This window comes from Thalassophryne amazonica, chromosome 18 (genome assembly GCF_902500255.1).
Source record: "Thalassophryne amazonica chromosome 18, fThaAma1.1, whole genome shotgun sequence".
In the NCBI taxonomy this organism is placed as follows: Eukaryota; Metazoa; Chordata; class Actinopteri; order Batrachoidiformes; family Batrachoididae; genus Thalassophryne; species Thalassophryne amazonica.
This window is the reverse complement of record NC_047120.1, coordinates 39,072,292-39,091,134: the sequence shown is the minus strand read 5'-3', so window position 1 is coordinate 39,091,134 and position 18,843 is coordinate 39,072,292. Positions and strand designations below refer to the sequence as shown.

General features: G+C 41.1%; 1 protein-coding gene across 2 annotated transcripts in view; it reads left to right on the top strand.

Moving 5' to 3' along the window:
- The window catches only part of LOC117531355 (neurabin-2-like), a 55,221-nt gene extending 36,800 nt beyond the window's left edge, over nt 1-18,421 (top strand). For both annotated transcript variants that reach the window (XM_034194433.1, XM_034194434.1), the window contains exons 4-11: nt 1,095-1,215; nt 7,239-7,343; nt 10,145-10,277; nt 13,897-14,043; nt 14,147-14,200; nt 14,281-14,510; nt 14,602-14,707; nt 17,733-18,421. In XM_034194433.1, coding sequence (XP_034050324.1) covers nt 1,095-1,215; nt 7,239-7,343; nt 10,145-10,277; nt 13,897-14,043; nt 14,147-14,200; nt 14,281-14,510; nt 14,602-14,707; nt 17,733-17,783 — 947 coding nt within the window. In that variant the 3' untranslated portion in view covers nt 17,784-18,421. The remainder of the gene's footprint in view (nt 1-1,094; nt 1,216-7,238; nt 7,344-10,144; nt 10,278-13,896; nt 14,044-14,146; nt 14,201-14,280; nt 14,511-14,601; nt 14,708-17,732) is intronic.
- Nucleotides 18,422-18,843: the final 422 nt, after the last annotated feature.

Below are 18,843 nucleotides of genomic sequence, written 5' to 3'. Positions count from 1 at the left end.
AAATATCGATTTGACGGTGGCAAAATATTCAACCGTTTCACATTTGATGTATTACTCCGCGCCCTGACCGCTTCGCTACCCAGATGTCAATAATGGCGCCGGAGTGATGACGCTGTTGCCAAACGAATTACTTACAGAAAAATAAACTGTGCAAATGATGGAATTGGATTAGAATGGGAATAACCCCCTTGTGTCTGATGATTTGTGAACATAATGCTGGATTACAGTTGCAAATAGCCAATTTACTGGCGACGCGTTTGCAACCATAAAATCCAGCATTAACGTCCACAAATCATCAGACACAACAGGGTTATTGCCTAATTAGCTACAAGATTTAAGTGTTTAAGGTATGTGCTAACTAAAAATAAGACAATTAAGATGGTAGTTTATTCAAATTTTACTTGGTAACAAAGTCATCCATTGAAGAGGAATGTATTTTTTAGCACTGTAACGTAGCATTGTAAAACATTAGCCTGATCACATTTCCTATTCAACCATGTCATCGCTGTGATAACATTACAGTGAACACATAACATGTGCGCCAAGGCTAATGAAATTCTCATCATTAATGTTAACGTTTACAGCAAAGTAAGTAACACTATAGACGTCAATGTTCGTGGCTAACTAGCCAATTAACTTACTGAGACGACTGTCTCGCTTCATCATAATCAGCTACAAGGAGTTTCCTTCTCAGATGCTGATGCATTCTGCCTTGCAGATTTTGCATTGCACCCTTTTCTTTTTAATTTGGTTAAAATGCTCCCAAATGTTTGAGCTTCGTGGCTGGCTAGCCATGATATTGTTTGAGCATAACTTTTCCGGTGACATTACGAGTGACGTGGATCACAACTACTGTGCACGTGTGTCAAGGACAGAAAGGCAGCGGAAGATACAGCAGCAGTTTTGAGAGAAAAACAAAGTTTAAAAAATAAATGATGACGTCGATTATTAAATTAGTCACTGATGATTTTGATAGTCGATGTACAGTAATGACTAGTTGACTAATCGTGGCAGCCCTAGACTGAACCCCCCTAAAAGTGTGTAAATTTGGGTTTTAATAACAGTATTGTTACTTGTGATTCCCTTGTTGTCAGATGGTGATGGTCTGGGCATCAGTATCATTGGGATGGGTGCAGGTGCAGACATGGGCCTGGAGAAGCTCGGGATCTTTGTCAAGACTGTCACAGAAGGAGGGGCAGCACACAGAGATGGCAGGTATGTGAACCCGTCTCAAGTGTGTAACAACTGATTCTGAAGTTAGTGGAGCAGTTAAGTATGACTTTAGGCCAGAATTGTTCACTTGGTGATACAAGCATCAGATTTGGCATGAATGTTCTTCATAAGTCAGTGTTTGAGAAATACAACATGGCGTCCAGGTAGGGGTCAGTGAAGTATTACAGAGGGGTCAAAATTTAAAAATGCTCCAATCATATTTAAAAGTATAACACATTTGTCTGATCATAAATATTGCAAAAAGGTATAGTGTGGACTGTCTATGACTGAATGCCATGGAGTTATGGGGTAAAAACAGCAAGAATGGTGACAAAGGTCAGTTTCAGTTTGTACAGGGGTCAAAAGTTAAAGTTGCTTCAGTTTTTGTAAAATGTGATGCAACCGATCTGGTATGGAAATTCCCTTTTACTCTGCGTGGTTATTTTGGCTTGTTTTATACTGGATGCCCTTCCTAATGTAACCCTACTCATTTATCCGGGCTTGGGACCGGCACTCAGAGTGTACTGGCTGCAGCACACCCCATGTGGCTGAGTTAAATGTGCAATGTAATTAAATGTTTGAAAAGTCTGTGCATGATTTATACATAATGAAAAAATTTGTAAGCGATAATTGACTTACCTTAGCTTAGCGGACTTGTCATTGTGGTTCATTGTGGCCGCTTGGCGCAAAGCAACGCCATGATGAAGCCTCACGGGACATGTTCTGGCATGTCCAGCTCATGCACAATCACAATCGGATATTCACACGACTGGAAAGCAACCGGAATCTGTCTGAAATCCACCTGAAAGCCGTTCTGAGAGACCAACACCGAGGTGGTTTTGTCCTGCGTAATGAACGGAGCTGTGGAGCGTCCCTCCGCTTTTCTTTCCATGAAAAAAACTCCTGTAACGGTGGAATGTGCCGGAAAAAGTGCTGATGTCCACATCTTCTGCCTTTTTGTGAAAGTCAGACGAGGTCCCGGATCAATAAAGCTTTCACGTTGGAAATGATCTGGTTGTTTCAGCGGAGTGTCAGCCTGTCGATGGGGGCTGGGAGCGCGCCGTGCTCTCAGCAGTTGTGGGCAGTCCTTAAAGCAGCAGTAACACCCCGTAATCTGTTTAATCCCCATAAAATCGTGCCTGAAAGCCATATTAATTTTTCGAACAGTGTCCACCTGGAGGTCTCTTACAGTTTCTGGAAAAAAATTGATGCAGCAAAGCTCCAAATTGTTCAGACATTTATTCGCAATAAAAAAGCGTAAAAGCCTGCTCACAGGCGAATGACGCAACTGACAGGCATGAAAAAACTCATGCATGCGCACGAGGGTTCAAGCTTGTTTGACGCAATCACACGTGATTCAAATCCATATGGTTTTTTAAACAAATAATAAGGTCGGATACTTTTCTAACAGACCTCGTATATACAAGTATATAATAGTAGCAGAAGCTTAAAATCTGATCTCACAAGGAAGACAGTGAAGAGATGCCCAAATGGGTGTAATGTGGTCAAACTTTCTGCTTCCTGTCAAAAGTCTGCCAGCAGCATTTTGAACCAATTGGAGACCCCTAATGCTGGACTGCAGTAAACCAGAGAATCGAACATTGCAGTAGTCCAATCTAGAAGAGACAAATGCACAAAGGCTCATTAGCACTGGCCCAAGAACCATCATTTCAGTCTTATCAGAGTTTAAAAGTAGGAAATTACTAGACATCATTTTCACTGATGCAAGGGAATCTTCTAAGGATTTTATGTGGATGAGATTAACAGTAGTTATTGGCATGTATAACTATCATCAGCATAGCAATGAAAGGTAATCCCAAAGCGCCGCAGTATGTGCCCAAAGGGTACTATATAAAGGGAGAAAAGCAGGGGGCCTAAAACAGATCCCTGTGGAACCCCAAATTTCATGTCACCTAGGTTAAAAGTAGTGTTATTGTGCAAAACACGGTGAGAACGACTGGTCAGGTATGATGTCAACCATGCAAGGGCACTCCCAGTAATCCCAAAATGATTCTCCAGCCCATCGAGTAGACTATGATGATCCACAGTATCAAACGCAGCACTAAGATCTAACAGCACCAGAACCATAGTAGTGTCTGAATCCATTGCAAGCAGAAGGTCATTCACCACTTCAGTGAGAGCTGTCTCTGTGGAATGATATTTTCTAAAAGCAGACTGCAGTGGCTCAAAGAGATTATTCTCAGTAAGGTGGTCCACGAGCTGCCGTGAAACCACCTTTTCCAGAATTTTAGCACAAAGTGATAGATTTGATATCGGCCTATAGTTTTTCAATGCACTAGGGTCAAGATTAGATTTCTTAAGTAATGGTTTAATCACTGCAGATTTGAAACATTTAGGAACAGATCCAGGGGTTAATGAGAGATTAATAATTTCCAGCACACTCGGCCCAAGAATGAGCCACAGGTCCCATACCAACAGTTTTGTTGGTATGGGATCAAATAAGCAGGTTGTTTTTTTTTTTGTAGACGTTATGAGTTTGTCAGCATGCCTAGTGAGATACTATCACATTCTCTAAATCTCGGTAATACCTCAGTAATGGCACCCACTTCAATAGCAGGGTGTAGTGGCTGGGTTAAGCTATGCTAGGATGTGTTTAACCCGATGTCGTTTATTTTCTTCACAAAGTAATCCAAGAAATCTTGTGCTGTAAAAGGACAGAGACTTACAGGTAGCTGTCCATGAATAAGTGTTGCCACAGTGTCAAACAGGAACTTTGAGTTATGCTTGATTTTGTTGGTCAAATCAGTAGTAGGTCCGCTTTGTAGCCAGTAGTGCATGTTTATAGTCTAAGATAGCATCATGCCACGCAAGGTCGAATACTTCTAATTTTGAACGACGCCATTTCCATTCTAGACCTGTAGCCTTATGCTTGAGGTCATGCAAGTAATCATTGAACCACGGTGACTGTGTTTTGGGGGCGCATGGTTTTAATATAGGCAGTGCAAACATTGCGAGTGTAGTTTTAAGTGTTGAGTTTAAACTATCCACAAGACTGTATACTGATTGGGCATTTTCCAGATGTGAAGCTAAGATATCAGGCAGTATAGCTTTGAGTTCAGTCATAGTTGAGGAGTTGATGCGTCGCCGCAGTGATAAATAAGGTTGTTGTTCCACTAAACATGACATTGAAACTGTAAACCTAATAACTGAGTGATCAGAGACCACTGATGTAAGAGGCATGATGTCAATATTCGTGACAGCAATACCATGTGTGAGAACCAATTTCCACTAATGTGCATTGAATCCTGATTGCTTTGCTGAAATCCTAATGCATTCACATTTTCCATAAATGATTTGCAGAGGGGATCAAAAGGCTTATTTATATGAATGTTGAAGTCACCAATAATCAGAATGTTATCTGCACTAGTTGACAAGTTAGAGATGAACTCACCAAATTCATCTAAGAATTCAGAGTATGGGCCAGGGGCCTATATACAGTGACAAAGTAATGCGGTTGATTTTTATTCTTCTGACCTTGGCAATACATAGCATCATGGGTAGAGCAGAGAATCAGATGTTCAAAAGAGTTATATTTATGACCCCCAACAGCTAACAAACTAAACCTAGATTTATAAATAAGAGCAACACCCCCGCCTTGCTTCACATCACGAGGGACATGACTAAATGTGTACGCTGGTGGGCAGGCCTCATTTAAGGGGAGGACAGCTGTTGGTTTAAGCCAGGTTTCACATAACCCTATCATATCTAAGTGATGATCATTAATCAGCAATGACTTTGAGGACAGTGATCTTATGTTGATGAGACCCAGGCTAAGGACCTTAGTGGAGTTGACAGTTGGACTGTCTGGATTTAGGGGTGGTTCCAGTGTAGAATATATAAGATGCTTGGAAGTAGATTTAGGTTTAAGACATTCCACGCGGGTTGTAATTAGCAGTAGGTATTGCTGGAACAGCCAACTGGCCAACCTCAATTTCAATGCCATCCAGTGTAGTAATGGGTATTAAGTTTGCAAAGCATATCCCTCTGTGATTTTTATGGACACGCCTGCGGAAACAGGCCACAGTCTCAACTTGACAAATTCCCTCCCTGTCACATAAACAGCACATAAAAAGCTAATGGATAAATGGTAAATGGACTGCATTTATATCACTCAAAGTGCATTACAAATAATGCCTCACAAGCCATTTCGAATGCTATAGCGTAGCCACAATTTATTGTGCACCAATATAATAACACAATTTTCTGACACAAAGATAAAGTTTTAACAATAATAACGCATTATTGAAGTAAATGTGCATGGTGAAAAGAATAAGTACAAGTAGGCCTATGACTGGCCTCAAGCGGGAAAAGTTGTTCCCTACCTTAGTGGGACTTCTGGCACTGAGAGGAGGAAGATAATTTCTCATTGTCCGGACAGTAGGAGCTGAGGGCCAGCTTTAAGCAGGCATTAGATTCCGGAATTAGACATTCATGCCAAATGTTGCTCTGGATTTGAGCTCAATGTCATTTTTTGGTGTGAGAATCTCATTCTCATTAGCACAGCTATCCAGGTCGAAGAGTGGTGTCTCTTTGGATGTTATACAGTCCACATCTATATTTTTCCCAAAATGGAAAATGGAAACCTGACAACAGGCTCAATGGATGCAAAGTCAGTAAAGCTCCTGTCAAATTCTGACAAGATGCTCTGCACTTGATCATGATAATGTGCACTGTCAGACTCCACAGTCTTTGTCCTGGTGCTTAAAAGTTCTGTGTCCATGTGTGGAAAGTTCTTGCAGGTCACACTGTTGCAACCTGCTTGGTAGGTGTAACTTGCTTTTAAAACTTGCTTTCAAATCCAAAAGCTGTGCATGTTCAGCATGGTTTGAATAATTCAGAAATTCTTTAATTTCGGGCAACAATTCAGAAAACTGTTCCAAAAATTTACCTCTGCTGAGCCACCTAATGTCTGTGTGTTCTGGTGTGTCTCCTGCAGCTGTGCACAGAATAAATGCACCCTCAGACTCCTGGGCCAAACAGAACACACAGTCTTGTTTGCCACATTCATCACTCTTCATATTTATGGACCGTTGTGCTGCTAGCTGACTTTTCAATTCCTGGACTTTTCGGGCGTGCATTTAGCTGGGAAGTTAGCATCGTAGCTCTTGTGAATTGTTTTGAAATGCCACTCCAAATTCTCTTTCTTCAGTAAAGCCACATTTACATTGCAGATAAGACAGATGGATTTGCCATTCTAATAAATTAAAGAATAATCCTCCTCCTACTCAGAATAAAAATTATAATTTTTTTCTTCTACGGTGCTTAATGGCAGCTGGCATCCTTATTGGTGCATTGCTGTCACCTTCTGCATCAGTGTGTTATAGCAGCACTAAATCTTCTCGAGTCCAGTGACAGATTTTTTTTTTTTTCCCATGCAATCAACTGGAACTCAGCCCGCGATCGACCTCGACTGGTTGGGCACGCCAGGTCTACACGACAGCCATGTGTTCTTTCACTTCACCTCCATTTTAATGGTGTACAGACAGAAAAAAAATTGTATCACTTACGTGATTGCACTTGATGTTGTATCAAAGCACCTGACAAGTTTGTGCCATCACAATTCCCTGTTGCCAAAGCTCCATAGCACCCCCCCCCCCCCCAAAAAAAAAGTCATGTCATTTGTGCCTTCTTGATAACATAAAACAAGCTAATGTGATTGCAATCACAGTTAATTCACAACTTCTGACATCAGCTTAGTTGGATTTCAAACTGCTAGTTGATGCACTGCAGTAGGTCCATCAGGTCAGTCTGCACATTTTTTCTCATGCTTCATTCTTTGCAAGCTACACATGAACGTGTGCCATCTTGAGGAGATGTCTTGGTATCTCCAGTAGTCAATATTTCATTGTCTTACTTGTCTGTTTTGATTTCTGGTAACGCCAAGTACCTTTCTGCCAAAGGCATGGACAGAGATGGATGTGGGCCTGTGTGGGCTTATGTTTGGAGATGATGACCAGAGGCCACAGCTAAACTCTTACTATCGATCCTGTGCTGCCTCTCTGTAGGATCCAGGTGAATGATCTGATCGTGGAGGTGGATGGGACCAGCCTGGTGGGAGTCACTCAGAGTTTTGCTGCCTCCGTACTAAGGAACACCTCAGGAACTGTCAAGTAAGATGAAAAGGCAGAATTTTAATCTTTATTTATTTATTTATTTTTTTGCATACACACATTTTACATTAAAGCTATGGTAGGATATCCTGGAAAATAAAAAAAAAATCTAAGCCTCTTCCTTCAGACTTCCCTCCAAGGCCACGCCTCCAAAGAACAAGCATGTGCATTGCAGAGAACTGGATACCTTCTTAGAACTACAAAACACAAAAATAACCTACGTCACCACTTATTCAAATTTTACCTTTTTTGGTATGTTACCTTTTTTTAAAAGGTAACATACCAACATAGTACCAACATGACATAAAGTACTGTGCAGAAGTTTAATGCATATCAATGCATCATAAAAGCATTAAAAGGTATGAAAACCTGATAAATATTCATAAATAAATTAAATGTGTGATGAATTTTAATTTTAATGATAATCAATATCCTCCTGACTACCAGGAAGGTAGTCAGGAGGATTTGACAACTGTGTTCTATTTACGTGTGATTTTTTTTTGGTACATAAGTCGCACCTGAGTATAAGTTAATGGACCTCAAAACTATTTTAAGGATAACGCGACAAAGTATAAGTAATTGTGTTTTACAATCATTTTAATATTGCATGATCATTTGCAACTGTGTTTGTGTTGTATTTTACTGGACAGTAGACTTATAAAGAAATTATTATTATTGTATTATTAGGTAATAAAAAAATATAGGTCACATGTTCACTTTGGTTGGAACTGATTTTCTGCTGACATGCTAATAAAAGGGGGAGAAGGGGCATCAGATGCTACTTTTATAATAATTCTGGGATGCCTAAAACTTTTGCACAGTACTATATGTAACAGAAGTCTGAAATGAACTGTTTCAGGGCTAAATTTTCTGTATATCAGAGGAATTTCTACACCCATGGCTACAGAATTCTGGGGTTGAGATGTTTTAACATTAGACAGCAACCAAATTTAACTGTAAAAGGTATTAAACAAATAATAATAGACGGTATGACCCCTTTAAAAAGATCATGGTATACACCTATTTAGCAAGCTAATGTAGTGCGTCAGGTGTAACCAAAAATACCCCACAGACAGTTTATGCATCCTGAAACAAACCAAAAAAAAGGTGAAGTCTCAAAGAAACCCTAATGGTTGAGAGGGTGTTCTCTTAAAGACCCCATTACACAGGACGGCGTCCTTTGAGAGTACGGTGCGCATCCTAAGAATTTGTCAGGGCAAAGAAGAATCACGAAAACGCCTTTCTGTGTAATTGCTTCAGCGTCCCTTATACGGTGCTGTCTCCCGTGGAGTTGGGGCGCCACAGATGACGTCACATTTCCATGGAGATCCGCACTTAGCAAAAGGATTTTCCCGGTTTATAGACATGTATGCTGGATTTGAGCAGAGTTTGCCATGGTCTAAAAGCATGATGTCATATGTCCTCACTGTTCGTGTGCGAGAACATCAAACAACTCCTACCTGCACCACCTTGCTGAGAGAGAGACAGAAAAAAAAAGAGACAGAGGGAAAGAGAGAAAGAGGCAGAGAGACAGAGTATGTTGACTTTTTCTTCAAGACTGGGACATGCGCTGCGTGTCCACTTGTGCTGAATTGATACCAGAGCTTACAGAAGCCCAGAATGAGCTGTCTGACAGCCGCAGGAAAAGTAGAAGGCAAAACTCTCCGCCTGACCTTGGACATCAGCTGACCAGGAAGTCATTTTGTGCTTCATAACTGCGTTTTATAAAATCAACTTTATTCATAAAAATCATAGCAAACAGCTCTGATCATTTTTCATTTACTCAGAGTCTGTTGGCCAACCATGGCTTTGAGTGTCCTCCGGCCTCAATGTCTTCTGTGTTTGTTTGGAACAAACAATCAACATGACAGTGTTGTTAATGATGGATATTTTTTATGTCCTCTGGGCTGCTGCAAAGCTGTAACATGACACCTGTTTATTATTTTTGTTGGTGTTGCTGCCATAGCTTGCTACGTATGATAGCCACTTGATTTTAACACACGTGATCAATTTCTACCACATCCTGTCCAAACAGACAATCGTTAAATTATTGATTTGTATCTCAAGTCACAGAAGCTCATAGTTATAGTTTCAATGCTGAAAATTCCCTCACAATTTAGACTGAAACATTCAAATCTATGGCCTTCGAAGACGTGACTCAGCAAATATGGCTGTCATTAAAACAATCATTTTGAAATTCCACGGGGCTGTTTGTAGCCTGATTTGGTGGTGTTTTGGTGAAGTTGACCGTTCACTGTATGCTTGCTTTGTCGTCTTCCCTCATTCATAATGCAGGGTTTGGCGGTCAGTGTAGCTGGAGTAATTGCGAGTGTTGTGTGCGTTGCAGAGATCAGAGGCCTCCATAGATAGCTCATACATTATGGATCTGCTGCGGCAACGGCAGAAGGCACGGGAGCTCAAACCTATTCATAAAAATGTCAGCTAGACAAATAGACCAGGGCAGGAAGCATGTTTGCAAGCATTTAATTACCCAGTAAGAAATTGAAAGGCTACTGTGGTTAGCTTAATGACCGTCTGTGGCTTCATTATGACTCACTGGATTTTTATTTCTTAACTGTTTAACTGGGAGAAGATGTCTTAGGCGCAGTGATGAAACTTCCAGCCTCAGTGTATCAGTGGATAAAAAAAGCAAAATGTCCTGAGGCAGTGTTTGAGAAGAGCAGACATGTAGCATTTAGCATGTACAAACACAATCATGCTAACGGATAATGTTGCATATATTATCAGTTCAGTTGGTTGCGCAGGACATGTTGTGTGAAGTGCTCATATTCCAAATGCAGATTTGTTATCGGGCGGGAGAAGCCAGGGGAACAGAGTGAAGTGGCCCAGCTCATCCAGCAGACCCTGGAGCAGGAACGCTGGCAGAGAGAGATGATGGAGCAGCGCTACAACCAGTACATGGAGGAACAAGAGGTCAGTCCTCATGTTCAGAGCTTAAACAAACACAACCCCCCACCCCCATATACATACATACATATATATACGAGGTCTATTAGAAAAGTATCCGACCTTATTATTTTTTTCAAAAACCATATGGATTTGAATCACGTGTGATTACATCAGACATGCTTGAACCCTCGTGGGCATGCGAGAGTTTTTTCACGCCTGTCGGTTACGTCATTCGCCTGTGGGCAGTCTTTGAGTGAGGAGTTGCCCACCCTCTCGTCATTTTTTTCATTGTTTAGGAATGGCTCAGAGACTGCTGCTTTGTTTGATCAAATTTTTTTCAAAACTGTAAGGCACAACTGAGTGGACACCATTCGATAAATTCAGCTGGTTTTTGGTAAAAATTTTAACGGCTGATGAGAGATTTTGGTCTGGTAGTGTCACCGTAAGGACGGCCCACGGCGCCTGACGGCGATCTGCGCTTCGAGGCAGCAGCGTCTCGCCGTTTCAAGTTGAAAACTTCCACATTTCAGGCTCTGTTGACCCAGGAAGTCGTCAGAGAACAGAGAACTTTCAGAAGAAGTCAGCATGAGGAGTTTATTCGGACATTCCATTGTTAACGGACATTTTGTAATGAAAGAACGTGCGGGCAGAGTCGCATGTCGGGCCGGACCCGACCGCGGGGGGTCGCGACAGGAAAAACACCTCCGTTGGAAACCTTAACGGGCAAGTTGGAACATGCCCAAGCTGTTAAACAATTTCTCACTCACTTGTTGAAAGCTATCAAAAGCCGCCTGAATTTTACAAATGGTTTTCAACACGGAGGTGTTTTTCCTGTCGCGGCGCACACAGATTCGCCGAGTCATCAAGGAAACGACTCGGCGAATTTGCGCGCACGTCTTTCATTACAAAATGTCCTTAAACAGTGGAATGTCTGCATAAAGTCCTCATGCCGGCCTCTTCTGAATCTTCGCTGTTCTCCCACAATGTCCTGGGTGAATTAAGCCTTAAATTAGGATGTTTTCAGGTCGAAACAGGCTGACGACGACGCCTGGAAGCGCTGCGCGACGTCCCGCTCCGTGGGAAGTCCTTACACTGACAGAAACACCCCATAATCTCTCATCAGCCGTTAAACTTTTCACCGAAAACCAGCTTAATTTCTCGAATAGTGTCCACTCGGCTATTCCTCACATGTCCAGAAAAGATTTTGATAAAGCAATGCGCGCCGTCTCGAGCAGCGTGTGAAACAAAGGAATTCAGCCGAGAGGGCGGGACCACATCTCACTCAAGGCCTGCCCACAGGGAAATGACGTCACCGACACGCGTGAAAAAACACATGCATGCGCACGAGGGTTCAAGCATGATTGGTGTAATCGCACGTCATTCAAATCCATATAGTTTTTTAAAAAAATAAAAAGGTAGGATACTTTTCTAATAGACCTAGTATGTACGAGGTCTGTCCAAAAAGTATCGTACCTTTTTATTTTTTTCAAAAACTATATGGATTTGAATGACGTGCGATTGCATCAGCCAAGCTTGAACCTTCGTGCGCATGCGTGAGTTTTTCCACGCCTGTCAGTTGCGTCATTCGCCTGTGGGCAGGCTTTGAGTGAGCACTGGTCCACCTCTCCCGTCGGATTTCTTTTGTCTGAGAACTTGCTGAGAGGCTGCCGCTTTGCTCCATGAAATTTTTTTTCAGAAACTGTTAGAGACAGGCAGTTGGAAACCATTCGATAGATTCAGTTGGATATCGGTGAAGATTCTGTCGGCGTCACGCGGATTAAGGAGTGTTAAAACATTTTTAAAGATGGCTCACAACGGCGGAGGGTGCGCGGCGCACCGAGCGGCCATTCGACAGGCTGGATGACCAGATCATTTCTAACCTGAACGCTGTGTTGATCCGGGACATCGTGTGACTACCACAGAAATGGCACCAGAGCTGGACATAGCACTTTTGCGGCACATTCCACTGTTACAGGAGATTTTGTAATGAAAGACATGCGGAGGATTTCGCGCGTCGGGACGAAGCAGCTCAGGACGCGCAGCAAAAAAACACCTCCGTGTTGGAAGTCTCACAGGACATGTTGGGGCATGTCCAGCTGTTACACAATTTCTCGGATACTCACTCGACTGAAAGCCATCGAAAGCCGTCTGAATCTTCTGAATGGTTTCCAACACGGAGGTGTTTTTTTTTTTGCTGCGTATATATTGTATTGTATTCTATTGTGTATATATATATATATATATATATATATATATATATATATATATATATATATATATATATATATACACACACACACACACACACACACACACAAACAGCTTTAGGCTTGCACTACTGTTTAGTTTTGTAACTGATTAATCTGTTGATTATTTTTTCCATTTAATGAATTATTGCAACTATTTCTTGAATTTATTATTTCCTCATTGATTAATTTAGACACCTACCAAAAATGTTAAACTTGTATTATTTTGTCGTTAAAAAAATACTTGCAATATAAAGTGTTAAAAATGAAAAATTATGTATATGGAAAAAAATAGGCAAAAGAAGTCTAAACCTTTCCACTATTTTGTATTCCTGTCTTGCCTTCATACATCCATTTATTTACCAGCATACTTCATATGGCCATTAGTGAACATCGTTGAGGTGGCTGGCTGTGTCAACGTGATTGAAAAATTAATCATGATCCAAACATGGCACCAAGCAAGCTGTACTTGATGCCTTTTGTTCAATATTTTCACAATTTTGATCTTTGTGGTAATTTTTTCCCCTTGCACATTAGCAGCAGCATGTCGTTCTTAAAAGGAACTAAACCTTGCAGAATGCTCACTGCCTTTGGATTGTTTGGACCCACAAAGACCCCACTCATCTACTTTCTATGCAGTTCATCAATTTTTTGCAGGAGCATCTCATCTCCCTACCAAATTACCTCCCGAAAGGAAAGCTACGTATGTTTTTGTTTGTTTGTGTTATCTGTTAGAGAGTCAGCATGACATAACATAAAGTACACACACAGATTTGAATGAAATTTGGTGGAGAGGTCCACCTGGAGTCAAGGTGATCTAGGCATCAGGATCAAAGATCAGCTATCAACATCAAAGAACAGCAATCAGGATCAAAGATCAGTGATCATGATCCAAGTTCAGCAAAGAGCATCTAAGGTCTGGATCAAAGATCAGTGATCAGGATCAGAGTTTAGCAAAGAGGATCGAAGGTCAAGATGAGTTATAAGAAGATTGTGATCCAAAATAAGGAACAATGCTTTCTTATGAAAGCACAGCAACTATGATCTAATAATGTTAGACAAAAAACAAAATAGCCACTCTGTCATGATGACAAAAAGATAGGATGGAAAAAAGAAAATGTCAAGAGAAGTAATCAGGATCATGGGACTTTGGCGGAGGTATGCACTGGTTGCTTTTCTAGTTTAATTAATGCTTTTATTTCTTCACCACTGACAAAAAAATTTTGCATTATGCACGTAAATGCAATTATTTTAAATATGCATGTAAAGAATGTTTTATTTTCTGTGAACAAAAATGGCAATAGAAACAGAATTGTGTTTGAGTTTTGCACCACCTAGTGTCCTTTAGTAGCCATGACACCTTAAAAAGCACAGCAAATGTGTGCCCATCTCTGCAGGCTGGTGAGTATGGTACAGATGATGAGGAAGATGAGGATGTCAGTCCACCCTATCCTAGTGCCATTGAGGTGTTTGACCTAGCAGAGAACGAGGACATGTCCCCTCTGGAGACAGACCCGGAGAAACTGGCCCACAAGTACAAAGAGGTGATCTTAATTGGAACGCTGTGTAATTACATCTTATTTCTTCTGATGTAGCTAATATTAACAGCTTTATTTAAATTTTTAATCATCTCTCTGTTGAATACAGCTTCAAATAAAGCATGCTGTGACCCAGGCTGAGATCCAGCAGCTAAAAAGAAAGGTAAGGTTGATTTTGGGACAAACACGAAAGGGTTGCTTGTTTTCAAAGTCACATGACCTACTGTGATCATCAACTTTCAGCTGCACCATGCGGAGCAGGAGAAGCAGCGCTGGCGCATGGATAAAGTCCAGCTGGAGCAGACCCTGCAGGAGAACAAGGAGCGCATGGAGAAGCTAGAGGGCTACTGGATGGAGGCGCAGAGCCTGTGTCAGGCTGTGGACGAGCACTTGAAGGAAACACAAGCCCAGTATCAGGCCCTGGAGCGCAAGTATAGTAAAGCCAAACGCCTCATCAAGGAGTATCAGCAGAAGTAAGAAAGCATGATGGCACAGATAAGAGGTGAAGGTTTTGTGATTAGGTGAACCTAAAGTGGGCTGAGGTTCTGCTCCTTTCTTCGACAGGGAGATCGAGTATCTGAAGAAGGAGACGCAGCGTTGTGCACAAGTTGGAGCTGAGGCTTCTCCCCTTAAAGAGGAGTCTGGGCACCTCCAAGAGCTGGCACAGGAGGTAATCTTGCTTGCTTTTACTAATACATCCAGTGGAAACAATATACTGCCCTTAGAAAACATCCCACAACTTTGTGCACGAGTCTTGAACAGCTCAATTAAATGATTGGGAGAAAAATAATGGACAACTGCTCCATCCGCATCTCCCAAAAGTAGCAGTAGTCAGGCCACTGGAGCATGAGGTGGATGAGTCACCAGCTCCCCTTGGATGAAATGGCAGCTCATTGGAGGCTACTTGCCCAGCCAAGGCTGGTACCCCTTTACAGGGACAATGCAGATGAAGTGTCTTGTTCAAAGACACAGACGGGTAGACAACTCCTATTCATCATTGCTCCCAAAAGTAGCCCTTTATCTGCTGTAGCCAGGTGATGCATGAACAACCCTGTACCCTTCTTCTAATTGTTGTGGTTGTCAACATGAAGACACTGGTGAACTGGATTGCACCCAGAAAAGTGGGCCACACGGACGAAATGTTGTAGGTGATGTTACATCACCGTGCAAACCGTGCACCTCATGTAAGCAACCCTTCATTTGACAAATCATTCCAGCAGTACCCGACCCAAGGATAAAACTAAAGTGACCAAGGACTGTAGACATCCAGTCAGTCGTCAACTTAGGTCACTGGTATCCAGGTCTCACAACCATACAGTATTACAGCAAGCAGCAGGACCCTAAAGACTTCGGCCTTACCATTCGGTCACATTAGCCACAAGTGACAGAGGCCATTCATTTTCAATGAGAGTGGATATTTAGCAGTGTGAAGAGACAACAATTGTCATACCATTAGCTAAGTGGGGCAAAAATAGATGATTTTTTTTTTAATGCAAACGTGGAGCGACGCAACAATCCAAGTAAAAGGCAGCGTGACATTAGCTGGTTGTTCACTTCAACAAAATAATCCCAGACGGTGTAATACGATCGGAAACAGCAATTTGTATTCAAAATTAATATGTTTGACATTTTTATTGACTCGGTCGCACATCTGGGAACTCTGTCTGTGAGCTCTTAGTAACACCGGCTGGCTGGCGTGTAAACAATCCATAGCGGACAACGTAAATTGATGCTTTTTCACTTTCACTACCGTTTTGTTTTTTAATGCCTCGGCAATGTGAGGTTGTGGGCTGTACCAACAAAGCCATAAAGAAAATTATAATCCATCATGACACACCAAGCGGATTATGCATCACATCGATCATGCATTTGGGGGAAATAATCAGCAGCTGGCCGAATAGCTCACAACACATACACGACATAAACCAGGGCTGGATCCAGAGTGAAAATCTGACAGATGCATTTTTGCCCAATGATAAAATAAAAATCGTACGTGTCGTTATTCAAAAATCTTCACTCTTTTATTTTATTTGTGTATCACATGGCTGTGGAACTTACCTATAATTTAAAAATAATCAAGTTACAATTTTGCAGAATTTATTTGCTCCAGAAGCAAAGTAGATCTGCAAATTTACAGTGTAGTTTTTAGAATTTTATAGAATTTATTTTTAATATTTATTCGCTCCAGAAGAAAAAAAATAGATCTACAAATTTAGTTTTTGGAATTTTATAGAATTTATTTCTAATAGTATTTATTCGCTCCGGAAGAAAAATAGAACTACCAATTTACAGTGTATTTAAAATATGAAGAAAGTTCTGTGTATCAACGATTTAATTTCTTTATCGGAAAGTGTCTTATGCCAAGTAACCGAATGGGTGCCTTATTCAGATACGTGTTTAGTAAATAAATAAAATGTTTTCCAATCTGAAAGTTTGTGTGTGGCATAAATATACTTAAACCAGGCATACTTCCATGATGATTTATGGATAAATTAAATACTTTTACAATCAATGCATGTGGCATGTCTGATATCATCGTCATCAACAATTGACAGCGACTGAGCAATTGGGGTTTTTTTTTTCCCCAAGTTTCGGCCATCGATTTTATTTGGAAAACTACCGAAAATGTAATTTCAGTCATCATAGAATGCCTTTCAAACCACACTATTGTCTGAAAACTATTTATAAACCACTCACCATTTCTTGCCCAATTTTCCTTGCACAACGTTTTTCCTGGATGCCATGATCATTGACTCGACTGGACTGATGCTATGTTTGTTTTGATCCACCTGCGTGGTGCATTGTGGGATCAAATCAAAAGCTGTGTTCACCACCGGGACACGTTCGGCAGTATTCGGGATTATTGGAGATTTTTTTTTTTTAATCGATGACGAACAATGCGTAAAAAAATCTGACCGATGCAACTGCATTGGTCCAAACCAGTCTGGATCCGGGCCTGTAAATGATATAAAATACAAAAATACCTGGTGTGTCTATGAGGTTGGAATAAATATCAGGATATTGAACATCTGGCCATTGTGCGGGATCATTTTTCCATCGTCCAGTTTCATGTTGTTAGGGACAAGATGCCAGTCCTGCTGCTGCTAATTTGATTTTATATCGCGCCCGGGCGATATTATCCAAAGCCTCTGAACAGTTGAAGGCCACACTAAGGTCCCAACAACAGAAACATAACAAAAATCAAATACTTAAATCTGGAATTCAAGAGCAAATACCACTCCCACGTACACAATGTATCTCTATGGTAAAACACGCTGACAGCCGCGGATTTTCCCACCAGTGACGGACCTAACGCGGAAATTAACTGGCAGTGACGTGGCCGCGACCATGTCAGTATTTTGTAAAAGTTAGTGAACAGTATTGCTAGTTCTAAAAGTGCTGTATCAACTCTAAAGTGATTTACAAGACATCTTATGGAGATGTTAGCATGCTAACTAGTGATAAGCTTGTCCTTTTTCAGAAAACATATCTCAATCTGCTTCATAAAGATTTTTCAGCATTTACATGAATATTTTAAAACTTGTTGGCCTTATTTCATACATGTATTAGTTGAGTTACTTGGGCGTAAAGGTGTTAGCGCTGTACAATGTATGAAGCTATATACCATTTTTGGATCCCATTGTTCAAATGACAATGTTCACAATACTGTAACTTGTTTTCCTTTTGCTCTGCAGGTGGCCGACTCGGAATGCAAAGTGGAGGAGCTGAAATCTGAACCGCTATAAAAGTCTTTATTGTGCATCTCAGAACTCCATTAGATGAAAGCGGTGGTGTCATACATGCAGGGTAGTTCTTGTCTGGAACGTGAGCTTGGTTTGTGGTCGCATACCGTGTGTCAAGCTTTATATTTCTGCCAGTTGACCTTTTTAGCCATGATTTTGTTCACATTTGATAACTGAGGAGAGTATTTGTGACAGCGTCACCGACTCAACCTTGTGCCGAATTCTAAACTGTTCCTTTCAAATTTCAGTATTTGCTTAATTTGCATTTGTGTGAAAACAGGTTGTTGCTTTCAATTGCCAAAAAAGAAAAAAACAAACCCCATACCCTTTGTTTTTCGCCCATCTAGTGACCTTACTTTCTCAGTTGTACAGATGTGAGACTGTGGTTTAACAATCAGTTTGGTTTGTACAAATTTCTAGGATAGCATTAACATAAACTAATGAGATTGTGGGTCATTGTATATTTTATGTGATAAAGACGTGAACATTTGAAGGAGATTGGTGCTTCACTGGAATGGAGGAACAGACGCCGAGGGATATTCTGAACTGTTCAAACAGTAACCCAGCCTTTGTAGGGGTCACGTCACTTTACCTTCAACACCTGCTGCCTACCTTTCAGAAGTGTTTGTGCATTTTTCTTTTTAAAAACTGACTCATTGAGCAATGGATCCTCCCGTTTTAAACTACACACTTCAGAGAAATGAGCCTCCACAACTGCTGTGCCACAAAGAAACATGGACCTCCTGTTCCCTGAAGATGGATGTTAAGAACTTGTATATCTGGTATTACTTAGGACTACTGATACTAAGACTCCTTAGCGGACTGGCTGAAAAAGAAGCAGTTACCAGCAGCAAAGTTATAGATTTGACGCTTGTGTCTAACCAGCAGCTGCACTTGCCACCGCTGCGTGTAGCGCACTGATAACACTGCCGGAATTACGCCAGTTTCAAATTACATCGTTTAAACAAAAACAGTCTACTTGTGTCAACTGTTACACCAGTATGTTTGTATAGTTCCAGTAGAACTGAAGTATTTTAATTTCACTTAATATTTATAATGTAGT